Source organism: Camelus ferus, chromosome 1, assembly GCF_009834535.1.
Source record: "Camelus ferus isolate YT-003-E chromosome 1, BCGSAC_Cfer_1.0, whole genome shotgun sequence".
NCBI lineage: Eukaryota > Metazoa > Chordata > Mammalia > Artiodactyla > Camelidae > Camelus > Camelus ferus.
In genome coordinates, this window is record NC_045696.1 from 41362675 (window position 1) to 41382875 (window position 20201).

Genomic DNA, 20201 nt, shown 5'->3' on the forward strand with positions numbered 1-20201 from the left:
AGATGATTTAGCAAGATGATGAAGAATGTGAAAGCACTAAGTTCCTTTCGTACAGTGCATAAATATCGCTAATGTTTTGCCCATGAATTTAAGCATGAATCAGAAGAAATATTTTTTGAGATTTATGTGTGTCTGTGTGTGTGTGTAAGCGTGTAAACTATATCCATTCCTACCTTTTATTTTCTTGTGGGTCAGGGATGAATACAAAGTGGAATAAATTAAACACACATACATATACATATCAGTATATACACACTCACTTTTTGTCTTTTATAGTCAAAATAAAATTATGCTTATTTGTTTAGGACTATGAATTAGTGTGAAATAACATCTTAGAATAAAAGAAAGCTTCCATCTAGGTTGTAGGTCATATATATAATATTTAAACCTATTTGGAAGTGTAAAATCCCTCATCAGGTCATTGCAATAGCTTTTTTTCTTTTTAAAGCAGTGAGTATCTAAACCCAGAAGGTGCACGTATTTTTAATAATGTCAGAAGAGTAGAAACAATACAGGAAGCACAGTTGTTCTGATGAGACTAACTGGATTTGGGCAATGCCAAGAGTGATGCTGATAATTCACTATAGATTCTTTTCAGGTATACAGAAGGGCAGACAGTTGCATTTTCAGAAATATTTGAAACTACAGGAATGAGAGGACAGTGAAAAAGAAGAGGGAAGATCCTCATCATGGAAAATAACACTGGCTCAAAAAAAAGTTTTTAGGGTAAATAAAAATCCAATATGATTAATTAATTTAAAATCCAATAAAAAACTACATAGAACTAACATACACTATATATGCTTTGTATTTCCATTGATTCCCCCTGTCATTTCATGAGACTATGTATGTTGCATTTGCTGTAAGAAGAACTTGTGTTATCTCCATCTACTGCAGTAAGAGCCAAACAGTAAGAAGGCCTGTGGCCTTTATAAAGTAGGTGGGAGCTTGTGGACCTCAGGGAACGTTATCTAAACCCAACGCCCTGGAAAACCGTGCCATGCTTATTGCTTCTGTTAGGTGTAAGTTGTACAAATTGCTACTCCTGTAGAAAAGCCCTCTGTGACAATGATATACATAACCTGGTGGTGGCAAGTTACTTCATTGTGACATAGATGAATTTTTAAAAGATATTTAAAATAATTTTCAAGCCTGGTTGTTGACCAGTTGGTTGCAAACATGAAATTTACTTCTCCGTAAATTTTTCCAGCTCCACTTGTAATAGTACTTCATGTGATTGGTATTCAGCGGGTTTAAGTCTGGCCCCCAAGGACAGTAGATTAGAATCTGAGGTGAGGGTAGGGGGCACGTGTAGTTTGAAAAAGCCCTGTGGTGATTCTGATATGGTTTTTTCTGCCCCTGAGTTGATTTTCACTAGTGCAATGCAACTGTCTCATTTTATAGATGAAAAACAAGGCCCAGAATAGTTTCAAGGGCATTCAATGTCACACTGAGAGCAAAATCAAGACCTGAATCCAGGTCTCCTGAATTGTAACCTGGTTTTCTTTTTGCTACATCGCTGGCTTAGCTAAAAATGGATAAAGATAATGCCACTTAGAGAAAAGATTTATTTTTCGTTCCCAAGGGGAACCCAAGGTCTACATGACCATCAAATAGTTATTTCACAATGTTTGGATCTTAATGTGAAAATGATTAAATAATTAAAATTTACACGGCAAACACAAATATAAAATGAATGGAAGCTAATCCATTACTCATTACATCACTCAATTGCAGATTACAAAAACAAAAATGATATCCATTGCCTGAAAGGAAAGGTGGGGTATTACATCCTGAGCAAGATGAAACAATTTCCTGACTCGGTCATCACATAGTGAAAAATAATCACTGAGGCCAGTGTCATTGAAGCCCCCAAGTGAAGTGAAATGAAGTTATAAACTGCTGCTAAGATACAATGACTCTCTTGACTTTCCTTACTTGTTTTTGTATATTTGTTTTATGATCACATTTATATAAAAAAAAAAAAAGTTTAGTGACTATGAAGCCAGAATTTCACAGAACCATACACATGCTTCCTGACTTTATTGCTAAATATTTTGAAATCAAAATATTGAGAGTCCATTTTTTTTAACATGTATGGAAAGCTGCCTGGATAACTATCATTAGTAAGTTGTAAGTACTGATTGAAATTTCCCTTGCACTATGGGATAATCTAAGAGGCCTAGAAAAGGAATCTGTATTCCTCAAAACACTCGAACATTTACTGCTTCTCTAAAAAGTGGAAACCCACAGAAGGAGAAAAGGGAACTGTGGCAAATGACTTCTGGTAGCCAGGCATGGCTGATACGTCTAGGAGACAGACACATAGCTGTGAAGGGTTCCTTTGCTCAGTGTATTTGAATATCTGTATGCTCCCCCCACATTTCTCATCCATTAAAGAAAGATCACAAACAAAAAAGATCCCTTTTTTCTGCGTGACGTCCAGTGTACCATAAAAGATAAATATGATTAGGAAATAATTATTTGGAGAACAGTTCCCATTAGAACATGAAAAAGCAAAGCAAAGCATTGGAATCAACTCTATCTACAGAGCTAGAAGGATGTGGCATCAGAGTGAAAAGCATATTCAAATGAAAAAGAATATGAAAAGGAATATATGTATGTATACGTATGACTGAAACATTTTGCTGTACACAGAAATCTTTTTAATTAGTAATTTATATTTTAATAAAATACGGTTTTGATGCCAAGAGTAGCAAGTAAAATTGGTTTGTGGTTTTGTTTTGTGTCATCTGTGTCACGTTCTGATATCAGAATCAAATTACCTTCACAAAATACGGATTTTCTTCTATTCTTGATTCTCTGAACTATTTGTAACTTTTGTAGTTAGCTGTTCCTTTGCTTGCATAGTCCATATGTGATTTTTATAAGTAATTCTTGAAAAACTTTATATTCTTCCTTGCTTATTTTCCTTTGTTTTAGCTGCTGGAGATATGTCTCAAGAACTCATATTTTTCCAGAAAGTAGTCAACTTCTTGAATATTCTAATGTATTTGCAGGTATGTATGGTGATTTTTTTTAATTGAGGTTTCACTTTTGAGATAATATTAACATTGGTATAGATGATGTATACAGATGCATTTAATGTGAAACATAGTAAAATAAGAAATTAATCCAAATGCATATTGATGAATCACAAGTTAATCAAGGTTAAACATTGGGTTGGGATAGGGTGACAACTGGGGGTGGCCACATCAAATAAGGGCAATGATCCCAGATTAACTGCCTTTGCTCTAACATGTTCTGGACTTTTTTCCTTTATTGAAGTATATAGTCAGTTTATAATGTTGAGTCAATTTCTGGTGTACAGCATAATGTTTCAGTCATACATGAACATACATATATTTGTTTTCATATTCTTTTTCACTGTAAGTTACTACAAGATGTTAAATATAGTTCCCTGTGCTATATACAGTATGAACTTGTTGTTTATCTATTTTATATATACTAGTTAGTATCTGCAAATCTCCAACTCCCAATTTATCCCTTCCCACCTCCTTCCCCTCTCCCTGGTAAACATAAGTTTGTTTTCTATGTCTGTGAGTCTAGCTCTGTTTTGCTTATATTCATTTTTGTAGGTGGATGTAAAATAATAAGAAATACATCTATCTGACCTGGCATCTGACAAAGGGCTCCTAAATTCCTTGGAATTTCCTTGTACACCAGAAGTTGACACCACATTGTAAACTGACTATAGTTTAATCTTTAAAAGGGGAAAAAAAAAGCATATTCACAGCTCTATTGGTCCTTCCTAATGGCAAGGGCTTGCTTATTTGACCTGAGAAGAAATTTAAGCAGTAAAATTGGTACAACATAGGATTTTTTTTTTAATTGAAGTACAGCCAGTTACAATGGGTCAATTTCTGGTGTACAGCACAAAGTCCCAATTATGCATATACATACATACATTTTCATATTCATTTTTATTAAAGGTTATTATAAGATATTGAATATAGTTCAATATGTGCAATATAGAAGAAGTTTTTAATCTATTTTTATATATAGTGGCTAACATTTACAAATCTCACCTCCCAAACTTATACAACATAGGATTTCAGTCTTCCTTAAGTATAAACATTTCCGTATGACTAATTTATACACACAATATCCTCTTTCCTATTTCAAGTCTTCTCAGCCCTGGGAAGATGGGTGTTGTGCTGCTGTTTTACGAAAGAGTCTTTTTTTGTTTGTTTGTTTGACTAAATACAAGAAATTTAGAAGGATGAAGAGTAAATAAAATCTAAGTTCCCACCCATTTAACACATATGTAAATAAGTTATGCTTTTGAAATGTTCACAGTTCCTTCAGCAAAGTTTAGACATCAAATTTTGTCCCAAAAGTCTGAAAGTGTTCACACTTCGCAAAACAGAGGCAGGCCAATGGGAGGGAACTCTACACGAGCACTGGCTATGGGCCAGGCCTGTCCTGCATGTCGCACGTCCCTGAACTTGTCCTCACCGAGACCCTACTGTGCAGCAGACTGGAGAGCAGAGGGGTTCCGTAACTTGCCTCATCTCCTGCAGTTTGTACGTGGTGGTGCCAGGATAAATCCTAGGAGCCCCTACCACCAGGTTATGCTGCTCCCCAGGCAGGGTCATCCATTGACAGGGGGCCTGCTGGACGCTGTGCATCTTCCCATCTACATCCCTAAGGCATCCCCAAGGCACTTGGGCTCCATGGATAGCAGAGACGAAAAGGCATGGTCTATATATAGTAACATGTCATCGGCATATAATGACACTTTTACCTCTTCTTTTCCAATTTTGATCCCTTTTATTTCCTTTTCTTGCCTGACTGCTGTGGCTAGGACTTCCAGGACTATGTTGAATAGGAGTGGTGATAGTGGGCATCCTTGTCTTGTCCCAGATTTTAGTGGGAAGCTTTTGAGTTTTTCACCGTTGAGTACTATGCTGGCTGTAGGTTTGTCATATACAGCTTTTATTATGTTGAGATATGTTCCCTCTATACCCACTTTGGCGAGAGTTTTTATCATAAATGGGTGTTGAATTTTATCAAATGCTTTTTCTGCATCGATTGAGATGATCATGTGGTTTTTGTCCTTTCTCTTGTTGATGTGATGTATTACACTGATTGATTTGCGTACGCTGAACCACCCTTGTGTCCCTGGGATGAACCCCACTTGGTCATGATGTATCATCTTTTTTATATGTTGTTGGATTCTATTTGCTAATATTTTGGTGAGGATTTTGAAAAGGCATGGTCTAAAGATAATAATAATTAAAAAATCAAACAAAAAAATACCTGAGCATGACTTCTTTTGACTGGGGGGAGGAGCAGGTCGCACGACAATCAGATATTTCGGCTCCGCATCTGGAAACAATAAGCATATTATTTATCAGTGAGATTCTCTGAGAACGAGCAGCATTCAGGACAGCACACCCGTTGCTGACTCAATGTTCCCCAGCTTTAGTCATCGTACCCACAGCACCATTGGGTGAGAGGGCCCAGGAATTCCAAAAGTTCACCCTTCTTGGGATAGTTTCAGCCATTGGGTTTTTTAAAAGAAAATTAAATCCAGATTTTCAAAACCCAGTGGTCAGGACTGGGAGAGAGGTCATAAAAAGTATCAAGCCAGACACAGATTTCATGCCACAGTTTCATCAATCCTTTTCTTAGCAAAGAGATTTTTTTGAAAAATCAGCTCATATCTCTTCTGTTACCCTATTCCTCACGCAGGGTCAGCCTGGTGCTTCAAAATCAGGGAAAATCCTACTTGCTCAGGACACATGGGTGTCATCTGGTGTATGATTTAAAATCACTCACTTTCTTGGGGATCTGAATATTTATAATGTCCTATTTTTATCCTGTTTGCATAATTTTTTACCCCGTTACCATATCCAACCAATCATTTTCATAAACAATTTTTAGACAAAGTCACAAGTTGATCTAATTTTCACCCAAGATATACCAATTGAAAATATAAAATCTCTTTTAAAAATATTTAGCTTTTAAAGAAAATATTTAAACAACCAATATGTGCTAATTCAATCAAGGGCTAATAATTTCTTGGAGAATTTTGTAATTGATGTTTTCAAGATGAATGGTTGATTTAAATACACAGTATATATGTAAGCCAAAGACATTTTGGACATACAAAATAACATTGTATAAACAGTTCCACAGGATTAATCAATTGGTTGATGGGTATTATCTACAATATTTCTACAGTAACTTTGGATCCTGAACCTTATTCTACACCAAACTTCATTTGGATGCTGGAGTCAATCAGAGTTCACTTCTACTTGTCCAGGCAGATCTCATATCTTTGTTTTGTTTTTATTCAAATGTCTCCCCTCTCCCCCTTTCCCAAGATGTGCTTGGAACAGAGGCCTTCTCTGCCCAAGGCTTTGCAGGGCTGACTTCATTCTCAGAGACAACCTGGCAATTCCACCACGTTTAATGACTCGAGCCTTTGTCTTTTTCCTGGACACCCCACAGAGCCCTATTTGCTATAATCGCCACAGCAATTACCACTGCAAAAGGTAAACCAGGTAACCTCTTGAACTGACCTCAGAGCTTTGCTCATTTATCGTATTGGTGCCTAATGACCGCAACACAGATCAAGGAACGTTCACCGTGTTTCAGTCTCACCTGTTTGAAAGCCTGTCTTGCTTAGCAGAGGTTATATAAGGAAAGCTCAACCTAAGTCAAGTTGTCTAGTAGGAATACAATAACATTTTTGGATTTTATTTGGGATATGGAACAATATAGGTATTAAGAAACTACCGTGTACTGAGTATTCTCCACATGCCAAATACTCGTTCAACACTTTGTATTCATCACTTATCACTCCTCATGGCAATCCTACCTGACAAGTACTATTCTTACCCCAACTTACAGACTCAGTCTCTGAGACAGAGGCAGCCTTACGGACAACATGTACAGTCACATAGGACCCCATGCTCAGAAGGGTTCCATGCTTGGTTGAATAGCCTGCTGTCACCATCTTGAAGTTCTTAACACTTTTATCTTTGAATCTGTGTTTTGCAAGGGCCATCCAACGGGTCATGAGTGTGAGCATGTCTGTACTTCCTTCCATCCACGTGTAGCATTCAAGGTGCCCACTAGCATAGCATTCCAAAGGGCCCATGATGTGTGGGAGTCCAGTAAGACTCAGAAGCCGAGTACGGTAAGCATATTGCATTGATGACTGAGTACAAGCCTGGGGAGGGGACACCAACAGCCCTGTGAGGCCACACTTTCCATTAGAACCAGAACTTGCTTCAGATGCAGAAAGAAGACAATGGCATTTTAAGCAACAAAAATGACCAAGAATTCTATCACATCCTTTCTTATTCAAATTTCTTCCCTGTGTTAGCCAGCCACTTACACTGAAAATTATGACCCAAAGGGAAAAGGGAAAGTTAGAGCAACACCCGATTCCTTCTTTTCAGTTCTCTCTCACTCACAAGCAGAGTATTAGTAGGATGCGCATGTATCAAAAAAGTTCAGTTTTGTGCCTTTCCGCTGGTGTGGCTAGAATAAAGTACGTAGGCACATATGAACTGCAAAATGCAAACTATGTAATTTCAGTTTTGTTGCTTAGGAGTTAAAGGCTCTTATAGTTGCATTTAAAACAGGCATTGCACAAAAGATAATGGTAATATTTATACTAATAATTTAAAGTCCTGATTTTTCTTTACTTAAATGACATTATATAGCAAATAAAATAGCACCATGATGAGTTGAGAAAAAGTGGGAGAAAGGAAAAAACTTTATATTTCAGTACATTTAATGACATCTTTCCCCTTGTTTTTGAACCACAGACCCTGTGTTTTTATTTCACTGCAAATTATGTAGCTATCTTAATCTTGTCCCCAAAATGCCCTTTTTAATAAGTCTTTGGAATTCACTTCTAGAAAACAAAGCTAAATCCCCATTTTTCTAAAATTGTTCCCACTGTGGCAGTGGCTCAGGGCTAGCCTTTCATTTCCCTCCTTGATACACATTGATTCAACTATGCCTTGGTTGTTTAAAAAGTCCTGAAAATCTAGAAAAATAACCCATATAGAAGCCAAAGATAGTGCCATGATCCAAGACATACGGTTATATGAGCAATTTTAAAGTAATTTTTGTTAATAATTGCAGTCATTTCACATAAAGTATAGGCTATTACAACCAATTACAAATTGGAACAGACGTCAGGACTTGGGTGCATATGCTGGCTCTCACTGCTCATTAAAAACTTCCAAATGATGCTGAAATTTTGTATTTCAGCAGCCTTTACACTCAGTTGGTAACACAGACATGGAAAAATAAAACAACTGAAAAACAGGATTTCTATTTCTGTTCTGCACTATGAAATTCTTTGAGGATTTGTAGCGGTCTGGAAATATATACACTTTAGCCTGATTATAAATGTTGGCAACACATGCCAAAATCTACTACTTCTTTATTTAGAAAATGTGTATTATTAAGAAAACTTATATAGAATGCAATTACCTTAACAAACTTTCCATTCCTGACAGTTAAGCCTATACAATGTTGCACACTAAGTACATCTGATTTGCTTCATATCTTAAATGCCCTATGGTGGAGGACAGGGACAACATCCTGCTTAAGGAAAGGTGCTACCGAAATCCTTTATAAAGTCCTAGATTTTTTTTTGTAATGCAAATAATCCTCCCATAATCACTTTGCTCAATAAATCCTAATTCTCACATTTTTATTAGGGGACATCTGCACTGCAAGCCGCACTGCTTTAGGATGCTGTCATTCTAGGGAGGGTTTTTTTTTTTTCCTGCCGTGCAAGTTTCCACAAAACCACCATCCAACAAGCCAGGATGATCCAAAAGGAAATCAGGTAAGGGGCTTGAAAAAACAAAATAATTTATTTTACCTCTGCCATTTTTTAAATAATTTGGTTTCATGTCAAACTAAATTTCTGGGAATAAGAGCATGGATTCTGGAGCCTGCAATCAAATCCACTCAGCTAGTTACCAGGACGAGGAAAAGTACATAACATCAGTGCACCCGCTTTCCTCACGTGCGAAGTAGGAAAAATCAGAGTACCTGGGCTCATGGGGCTTTCAGTGATGATTAATTACAGACAGTTCTAATTCAATGGCAGCTATGATGCTGATCATGATGGGGTCTTAAAAGCAGAAGTTTGTGTCCTAAGAGCCCTGAAGACATAGTCCAAAAGGAAAATGTCCAAAACCGTTTTTTTTAAAAGCAAGCACCAAAGGTTTCAAAATGCAAAAATTCACAAAAAAAGAAAATCACACGCCATCCTGACAAAGATTCTCCCTTGACCAAACTTAAATCAGGCTCTTCTGAGCTCCTGCTCAACGAGACCCTGACTTTTGGGCTTCCACATTCATTTCCATGTGGTCCAGTTTTAGAAAGAGTCCTGCTGAGATGGTTCAGCCAGAATCCCCCATCTTCTAGACCTGACCATCAGTCAGGTTCCTCATCCTCCATCCCCTCACAGGTGATACCTGAACACCTGACCACCCTGGCCTGCCTTCAACAAGAACCTTGTTAGGTCAGTTTAGCCAGAATCCTCCCTGACCCCTGATGTTTCCTCTTAGTAATTTTCTGTCCACTCACTCCTTGGCTATAATTCCCACTTCTCCATGTTGTATTTGGAGTTGAGCCAAATCTCTCCCTGACTAAAGATCCTATACCTATTGCAAGAACCTCCTCCCCACTGAATCGTCTTCCTTGCCATCTTTAACAAGTGTCACTGAATAATTTTTCTTTAACAATACATGCTCACAAATATTAATGCAAAAAATCCTATAAAATATACTGACAAGCTGATTCTGGCAGCATAATACAATAATACATTATGGCCAAGTGTAGTTTATTGTACATAATAAACACATTATGCACAATATGTAACATAAAGAGGGAGAGAAAAAAATCAGTGCCAATTTCCACAAGTGCTGAAAAGGCATTTGACAAAATTTGACATCAACTCTTAATACGGAGTCAATGGAATACTTCCTTAACATGATAAAATATATCTTAAAATATCTGAACCACATCTTTTAAACGTCAAGGGCCTTACACATACATTTCTGTTGAGTAACTCTCCCTGGCTTTAACAGAATATTCAACTTTCATTTTTCTGTCCCTTTTATTACTATATACTTTAAAATGTTACACTGTGATTTTATGTTTTTAAAAATGAACCAGATTCTGCATTTTTGAATGTCTGAGACATAGATTGTTTATTTACCTAAAGAATGATGTAACCAACTATATTACATGTTCTCCTCATCCAATGATGTGGGAATAACTAAAATGAAGCAGTGGATTGGAAGTATTACTGGAATATTTACACATAAGGCCAGCTTTGCCAGAACAGTGAGTTGGAACAACGGAAAGTTCCCACATTCATGCCCCTCTTTGAGATGCCTCCTCACTTTACTGAACACGGTTGTCCTCTTCCATCTTACAGTCATTTGTTCTCAGAAAGGATCACAAAAACAACCATTTACACACAGCCTGAGCAAAGTCATGTTAATACAGTACCCCTACTCGTGACCTGTTCTATTTTAATTATGTAAGAAAAGCATCTGTCCTTTGCTAAATACACACAGGGCATCAAGTATCAAATGGAGAAGATCTTTTGGCCTAGTGCCCTCTTTTCCCTCTGTCCCTGAAACCATCAGGTACAGAGAGCCACCTTCTCCACACTCTAAAGACAGCTGGCTTGCAAATGTCTTGCTACAGATCAGACCCACGGAGGGTATGCAGGCTTTCCTCTGACAGGAGAGGGCCAGCCACCACTCTGCTCACATCACTCTGCCTTCAAGGTCTGGGTTCCTTTGGACTCAGTCAGGGAAAGCAGACACCATCTCAGACACTCAAGGCCCAGAGAGGTGTTTCAAGATCAACATGAATTTCCAGGTAACTTTGAGCCTGTTAAAGATGATGGTCCATAAACATCTTTTGTCAGTAATTAGGTTTATTTTCGATTAAAAAAAAAAGAAGCCAGATTATTTCTATTGTGATTTGGAGGTTTAAGACCATTGAGGCTTAATCCTTGGTTCATCCCCATTAAGGGGAAGAGAACTCTCCCTTCTGGGTCCCCAGTGGAGGCTGGAATCTCCTCTTGCTCTTTTGAGGGGAATGGAGTCTTAGGAATGCCGCCGGGATGGAGAATGAGACCCCTGAGCTGCCGCCATACGGACCCAGCAAGGAGAACACTGGGCACTGAGCCAGGGGCCTGTTCATAGAAGGGGTCTCCTCTGAGCAGCTGCGCTGGCGCACGCGGGGACTTGGGCCGCTTGATACGGGGGTAGAGGACCAGCCCACAACAGGGCTCAGTGCAGTGAGGTGGCCGAGAATGCAACGAAGCCGCCCTGCATGTGGAAGGTGGATGGGCCTCCAGGGGGACTGCACCAGTCACTCTGCGGAATTTTGAAAGCTGGGGGCAGTGATAGAGTCCTAAGGAAAATACATTGGGTTTTCACTGTCCAGTTGTTTTTACTAATCTATCAGGTGGGAGTTGACTGACTAGTTTTAATTTGATTTGGAGACATAAGATCAACGTACTCATGCCTGAACCCCAAATGGTAATTTGCCAATAGTCCATATAAAGCTGTTTTATGAGAAATGGCCTATGAAAAATTTGGAATACTGTACTTCATTGGTTCTAAGACATACCCATCCTCCAGCTTCTCAAATCTCTCAGATGGCTTTTACAACCAGTGGTGTGCTACCTTTGGCTGGGGGCAGTCGTGTCCTCACTGTCACTGCCTGACACCTTTCAGTAAGGTCAAGAAAGTGACAGCTTCAAAACTGGCAGAAGAGGGTCAGTGATTTGGAAGAAAACCCAGTGGAGCAGTGTTTCCAAAACACGGCATCACCACCGTTTTTGCTGGCACAGAGTGACGTGGTGGAAAAACAAGGCTCTTGATGACTCTGAGTCGAAGGGTGAGGCAGAAGGGTTGGCGTCTTGAAGTCAAGAGTACTTAGCAATGATTTACCTTTTCTCTTGCTTATTTTTCCTCTTAATTTTTTTTAAGTGATAGATCTCTTCCTTCCCCAAACCCCAGCGTAAACAGGAAAAAAAAAAAAAATCAGACACAACTAAATGGAAGGACATTCTATAAAATACCTAACCAGGACTCCTCTAAACTGTTAAGATCATCAAAAACAAGGAAAGTCTGGGAAAGTAAGCCTATAGGAGCCAAAGGAGACGTGACAAAATATGATGTGGTATCCTGGATGAGGCCCTACAACAGAAAAGGAGCTTAGAGAAAAAGGAAGAAAATCAAATAAGAACGACTAATAATGTATCGATATTGTTTCATTAGTTGTGACAAAGGTACCATATTAACATAAGATGTGAAGGGTCAGAGAAATTGGATGTGAAGTACACGAATTCTCTGTACTATACCAGCAATTTTTCTTGGATTTAAAGCTATTGTAACAAAGAATTTATTAAAAAATAAAATTACCTCTTTTTACAAAAATAATAATTATATAAAATTTATATACCTATGAGTCAAAGGAAGCTCTTTTAAGAAGTATAAACATAAGCCCTCAGGGATACAAAAGCAGTCTCATTAATCAGCAGCTTTATTCTTTCTTAGATTTATATAAAATAGTGGTGCGATTTACAGTTAAAGGTGCTTTTGATTTTGATAACATAAGGTAACTATTTTTTTTTTATTAAAAATCAATGTGGCACATCGTAAGACTCCTATTAAAGTAGAATAAAATCATCCACAAAACCTGAAAAAAAATTATCTATAGTCATGGAAACCTCACAGAAATACTATTGGTTTTTCTCTGTATCTGCAAGTGTCCACATGCCACACTTAGCTGTAATCTGACCTGAGTGGGTACAATCCAAATTTAAATATTCCCTTTAGCTTTTAACATTTGGCAGACAGCTCCCGTGCCTTATTGCGTCAACACTGAGTAATGTCTGTTTGAGAAATACCCTTGAAAAGCCTCCTTGTGTTTTAAGCTCAGGCAGCGAGTTCCACTCACACACTAGTCAGTTCTGAATTAAACAATCTCTTACGTGTGGCCACGCTGGAGGTAAGCGAACAGAGCTCCAGCCCCAGTCCCTGGCTCTGCAGCTCTGTCTTGAGAGCCTGGCCTGTACTGCCGACACTGTTCCCTGGTCCCTGAAGGGGGTCTGGAAGCAGGCAGCCTCCCGGAGAGAGAGGGGTGCAGTCTGGTGTGGAGTTAGAGGGTAGAAAGAAATGCTACTTGTCTATTCATTGCTTGAAAGATGAATATCAGCAGTTGTCAATTTCAGGAGTGTAACCAACCCAGCTCCCAACCCCTACCCATCCTCACATTCCAGAGACAAAGTAACCACTACACATTGACCAACACAACAGCAAATAGGTTTCAGCAACCAGGTACAAAGGGTTGGTATTTGAATGGCAGTCCACACCCATTCTGAAGCCTGGTTACTAGGAAATGAAAGGCTCAAATATCGTCGTTGCCTCCCTCCAAAGGGTAGGATTAACAAAACTCACCACAAAACACATCCATAATAATTAAGGAACTCTAAACTCATCACATATTAACAAGCTAGACCAGTGGCCATTGACAGTCTTGAGCAACGACATCACTGATGTCCTTTCAGGAAATTCAATGCCCCTTCTGGAAAAACACAAATGGGGCATGTTTATAGAAAACTGGGGAAATCCTGGTATCTACTTGGGCATGTGCTACATCATAGCTTTGCCAAGCTTCTTGGAAGCCAGAAGTCCAGATAGCAGACAGTAGTTACAAATAATGTCAGTACTGCTCTAAGTGTACTGTGCTTGCTAAGTTTATGAACATAAAAGTTTAGCCATTTTTAATAAGTTCTTTTTTTTTAATAGACACTGAATGTTTATTTCTAGATCCCATGGAAAATTAATGGCGTTTCAAGAGTGTTTTTGTTTTTGTTTTTTCAAAGACACCAGACATAACAGAAAAATCCATTCCTGGCAGACTCAAGAATAAAAATATTTACTACTATGAACATTAAACTAGACACTATTAATGCATAATTGTTTACAACGCTCCCCCCAAAGTGTTATTAAAACACTTTGTACAGTCAAACTATGGTTCTAAGACTGTTTCAGAACTTTTGACAAGAGATTTCAAATGAGATTTACCTATTAGAGAAAGATGAGAGCTTCAAGTTAGACAAATACTCAGTTGCTGAGATTGACGACCCCGCATGTGGTACAACTTCTTCAGGAAATAAGTAGATTACTAGCACACTGCCCTTAACTGTACATAAAACGAATGTCTACAGCAATACAAATCATCACGAACTAATAGAAGTTGTCCACCTTTTAGATTATTTCCAAGTCCTATAGGAAGACGTGGTGGGCTGAGGATCACACTGGATCTGGCCCTGACCCAGTCTGTATTTTGTTCATTTCTGTACTTTTAAACCTGTAAACATAGTAATTGCACAAGACAGATTTTCTGATAGAGTGGATGAATGTATTTCTCTATCCCTTTACTGCCTCGGGCAAGAGTAAAGGTGAAGTCTGATGTTTTTCAGGGAGAGAGGAAAAAGTAATTATGGGTCTGGGAAATCGCCGTCAGCAAAAGCAAATAATCTTTTGAAAAGCTGGTAAACTTTACTCATTGAATTAGTCTTTGACAAGCCTATTTGTAGAACTGATTTTTTTCTTCCTTTGAAGTTTTTTCTTATAAAAAGTGTGTGGGTTTGTGTGTAAGAATAATCCTTATCCTTTCAAATGAAAATAAACCACATTTTAAAGCAAATCCAACTAATTACTGTTCAGTAATTATTTTCCATTACATGTTACAAAATCAGTTGGCAAATGAACCAGTGCCTATATTGACAAAACATTGTGCTAGGGCCCAGGGCTCTGAGACAGTTCTGGCTTCTCTCAAGCCCTTAAGAGGCAGCCTGATGGCCCTAGTGCCCAGGGTAGGACAACAGTAAAGGTTAAATGGTCCATTAAAGGTGCAGCTACCCTGGACCACAGAGCAACTGCTAAGGCAAAGAAGACAGGAACATCCGCCATTGGTGGGATTCTAGAACATTCAGTCACAGACCTGCTCTGGAGGGAGCTGACAGCTCCTGTGGGTGTGTAGGTTATTAAGAGGAGCTGTTCAGAACTGATGGCAGCAGTGAGAAGCAGCCCCTCATCTCCTCACTGCTGCGAGAGCAAAGTCTCTAAATATGAAGCCAGAACTCAGCTTTGATGGGAAGAGAGGATGTGGAAAAGGAGCACGTGGAAGGAAGAGGTTCGAGAGGGGAAGAGGTTCTCCCAGAGGCTCGGCCACACTCCCTTACTCTTCACAGCTGGCCACCTGGAAGGAAAGATGTACCCTTTTTCCAAACAGAGGAGTACTTCAGATTATTTTTTCTTTTTCTTTTTCTTGGGGGGCTGGTGGTGGGGAAGGTAATTGGGTTTTATTTTATTTATTTATTTAATGGAGGTACTGGGCACTGAACCCGGGACCTTGTGATACTAAGCATGCACTCTACCACTGAGCTATGTCCACCCCTCCAGAGGAACATTTCAAAGACATTTCAATGAGGAAATGTTGCTGGCAACTTTTTCTGAGTTTGCCTTTACTCTTAGTGAGCGCTGGGGAGGCAAAGCCATTGAAAACACACACCTCGCCCAGCACTGACCACATACTTTCTGGACCCAACAAATGCAAAAATCAAAAGGTGGGATCCTCTACTTTAAAAGTAACATTAAAGATACCAAAATATAAAATTTTTCCTTTCTTTCATGGACTCGGTCTCAACCTGTCATAGTATTTTTTGGCTATTTGATGTTGTGCTAATACAGACCTTCATCTCCACTCCCCCTCATCCTGATCATAATCCTTCTCACCTGACTGCCTGGGACCCTTTCTCAACAGAGGCAGCCTCTGGATCAAAGCACCTGACCCCACATCTCACCCCCAAGGGCAAAAAAGCCAATCTCTCTTCCCCAAAGGAACCCATAGACCCCAAAGGATTCTAACCTTAGACCCAAGACAAACTGTGTACCTGAATAGGGGTGGGAAAGAAGCTGGCATTGGCCAAAGACCCACTAATGCACTGTGGCATGGCCGGGACTGCCGCCCCACATCCTGCCAGATGTCACCAAGTGGGGGTGCCCACCAGCCACTCCCCACATCCACACCCACGTGTGGCAGAAAGCAGAGGGCAGCAGTGGTTGCTAAGTTTGGGAAGGTGGGGAGGGGACGGTCCAGGAGCAGAGGTGCCAGGGAGCAGGCAGTTGAGAATGAAATTAGGGGAGAGTGGGAGCCAAGGCAAGAGCCCGGACATCAAGCCCTCAGCACATGCACCACTGTCCCACCTGATCTCACTGACAAATAAAACTGAAAGGGTAAACTTGTGAAAATTTTCAAGACAGCAAAGCATTAAACTTCCGTGCAGGGCTCCTCTGAGTGCACTGGTCACATGCCCGTGAAGCCAGTCATGACCCGCCCCTCCCCCATCTCTGCCGCCCAGCCACAACTCAGATGTACCAGGTAGATCTTCATTTCCAGTCGTCCTGGCTTTCGGTCTGGAGTTTCTCACTCAGCCATTGTCCCCAGGTCACCCTGCCTCCCTTTCAAGCTCTGACAAATTCTCTCCCTGACACTGGAAACAAATACTTAATGACTAACTGCTCTCACCCATTTGCCACCACAGCCAGGACACATCCTTTCCTAGTTTAGAGACCTGTTAGATATTAAAATTGTTGCCTTCATTGCCTGCAGTTTTTTCCTTGCTTGTGTTTTCTATGTGCACCCCACAGAGAAATTCAGTGTAGGGTGTTGTCTGGGAACTCGTTTAAAGATTGGCAAGGCCTCGCTCTTGAAAGAGAGCCTGTACACCCACACATTTTCCAGTGAATTCATCACTTCGTTAATATTATCTCTACAAGAAATATGATTGAAAAAACCAGGACTTCGTTTGGATACTTTCCTTTCAAACAAGAAATCTAGGTCATGTTAGCTATCTTATCGGATGGTAAGCCAAGGCATTCACATCAGCAAGCATTAAAAGCATTTCTTTTTAAATGCTCTAGTTAGCATTACCATGTGGGGGGGAGGGGTCAGGAATAATTCCCAAGAAAGGAGTTTTTACATAGGGTTCAAAGGAAACAGAATACTTTCTTGCCATGGGGAAGCACTGAGGTGTGGCGGGCAAGTGCACTGGGCTCTGCAGACAGCCTGTCACCCATCGATTTCTTAACTTCTCGGGGATGTACTGTCTTCATTGGGAAGAAGATACTAACAACACCTGCTTCAAGGGTTGCTGTGAGGAGGCAATGACCCACTTCTGTAAAGCCCCTTGACTCAGCACATTTTACGTGCTCAGCATTGTCAGCGGGTTGGTGAGAACCTCCACTCCAGCATTTGGTGAGCAGCGACTACACACCCAGCCTGCAGAATGGGATGCATCGGGGCCAGCCTGCGGCAAACCTCTTCTCCTTGAGGAGTGTCCCCAGAGAAAGGGGCAGAGAAAAGGCTGAGCTATTGGCTTGGAAGACTGGGAGACGATGCTAAGAATTCAAGGCTTTCTCCCACATGTATATTAAGCATACAATTTAACTAAACTGGGACACTTTGGAGATAAACGGAGGGGGCACTAGTAATAATTTTGCCAGAATAGCAGGTATAAACTATAACCATGCCTAAGAATTAGGGTAGAGTTAATGCCTTAAGCCAGCTGAATAATTTTCCCCCCACCTAGAGATCTCCACCCTGGGCAAAAAGACACTTTTAATTCTGTTGCCTGGGAGGCTTGCCTACCAACTCCCAGCAGACCTTGGGTAGTGAGTTCCGACACTCACAGATCTATCAACCCTGATTATGGACTATGTGAGCGCTGGTGAGGTCAGATCTCACCCTGAGCAGCTCACTGTTTAGCTGGTGACACATGATACTAGTGAAAACAAGAACAAAATAATGATAATGGAACAATCCAAACCAGAATGTAACCAAACATTGGCCTTCATGGCATAACCCTTCAGGAGGGATCAGTACGTGGCCAAGAGTGTCAAGGGTCCAGGGAAGTAAAATGTTTAAGGAAATAATATGTGGGTAGTTAGGAAACTAAGATCTGATTGTTGTCCTTGGTTCTGAGTTGTATTCCTAAGAAAAAAGAAAACTGTAAAGTCTTAATATTATCTGATATCTACTCCAGACCACCCTCCAACTTATCCTTCTATTGGCAACTGTCTTTCCATTTAAGACCCCTTCTCAACAGCAAGCCTCTCGCAATCAGTCTGGGAAGAGGTACACTTTTGACCCATGACAAAAGGGCCATCAGCTCTCTGGGGAACCCTTATAATTAAGAATACATTTTAAAAGTTAGATTTTGGGCTCCATGCATTGTGCAATACACTTGAAAAAATTGTACTTTATATTGGAATATTGTGAGTTTCTTTTATTGTTGTTCCAAGAAAAGACAAACTGTCTCCAAGTTTATCTATTGTTTGGTCAGGACAGGAAGACCATGAAAACATTACAGTTGAATCCAATAGAAAAAAAGTAGAACTTTAAAAAGATTATTTTTATCAAGACAGGTGAAATGGGCATCTATTATCAAACAAGCCTCTCTGGTATAAACTCATGGAGAATTGTTTAAGAGATGGCATACAATTTATTAAGAAATTGGTACCCACTAGGCCAATTTCTTTTTTTAAAAAATCCCCTTTGAAGCTTATTCAAGTTCTGCTCAATTCTGCAGTGAAGAAAAATCAAGTGATTTGAGACTCCTGTTTTTTTAAATGAAAAATCTGGATTAATCTTGAAGATTTAAAGCCAAATACTCCCCAGTGGTAAAAGCATTTCCAGAGAAAGAACTAAGTTAGAATTAGATGACATTTTGAAAATAGTTTTAAACCAAAGAGAAAAATCCATCTTCAATGTGACCAAAGCTGTTTTCAGACATCCTGGGTCTCTCCCTTGCCTCTCACTGATTCATTCATTTACCATGCTTCTAACTTTTGACAATATTAGAGGTGAAAAAAAAATATCTAAGGCTTCTAGAGTTCTTAGCTCCCAGGAGTTTTCTATTTGGGTGGAGTGTAGGAACAGACAAGATGCAATTTATAAATAACAATTTATGAAGAATGATGGTAAAAGAAAATTCTCAGCCTCTAGGATACGTATGGAGAGAGACATAAATGTTGACTGCTTTGGCCAGATGTGGCCTTCTGGTAGGGCTTAGCAGATGGACAGCTCATAATAAAGAGAGATGGTGGTGGTCATGGAACGGGCAGAAGAGAACAAGTTTTGGGGACACAGGAAATGCTGTTCATATTTTAACTCATTTAAACCTTAATGAAGGATTAACAGATACACACTACTATATATAAAACATATAAACAAGGACCTACTATATGGCACAGGGAACTATACTCAAAATCTTGTAATAACCTGTAATGGAAAAGAACCTAAATATATATATATATGTATGTATGTGTCTATATATATGTATGTGTGTATATATGTATGTGTATATATGTGTGTATGTGTATATATATGTATGTGTATATATATGTGTGTATGTGTATATATATGTGTGTATGTGTATATATGTGTGTATGTGTATATATATGTGTGTAAGTGTATATATATGTGTGTATATATATGTGTATGTGTATATTGTGTGTGTATATATATGTGTGTGTGTATATATATGTGTGTGTGTATATATGTGTGTGTGTATATATGTGTGTGTGTGTATATAGTGTGTGTGTATATATGTGTGTGTATATTGTGTGTTGTTATATGTGTGTGTGTGTATATATATTGTGTGTATATATGTGTGTGTACATGTGTGTGTACATGTGTGTGTACGTGTGTGTGTACGTGTGTGTACGTGTACATATGTGTGTATGTGTACATATATGTGTATGTGTACATATATGTGTATGTGTACATATATGTGTATGTGTACATATGTGTGTATGTGTACATATGTGTGTATGTGTACATATGTGTGTATGTGTACATATGTGTGTATGTGTATATATATGTGTGTATGTGTATATATATGTGTATGTGTATATATATATGACTGAATCACTTTGCTGTACACCTAAAACTAACATTGTAAATCAGCTACATTTCAATAAAAAATAATTTTTTAAAAAAGCCTTAATGAGTTAGGCAGCCAATGGCTCCTTCCATGATACATGGCCCCTTTTTTCCTGTTCACTGTTTAAAGGACATTACAGAAGCAACAA

At 39.2% G+C, this 20201-nt stretch overlaps 1 protein-coding gene across 1 annotated transcript in view; it reads right to left on the reverse strand.

Annotated features, from left to right (window-relative positions):
* ABI3BP (ABI family member 3 binding protein) overlaps positions 1–20201 on the reverse strand; it is a 241633-nt gene that overhangs the window by 152726 nt on the left and 68706 nt on the right. Inside the window, 1 exon segment of the mRNA XM_032477890.1 lies at positions 5284–5352. Within this exon segment, the coding sequence (XP_032333781.1) occupies positions 5284–5352 (69 nt within the window).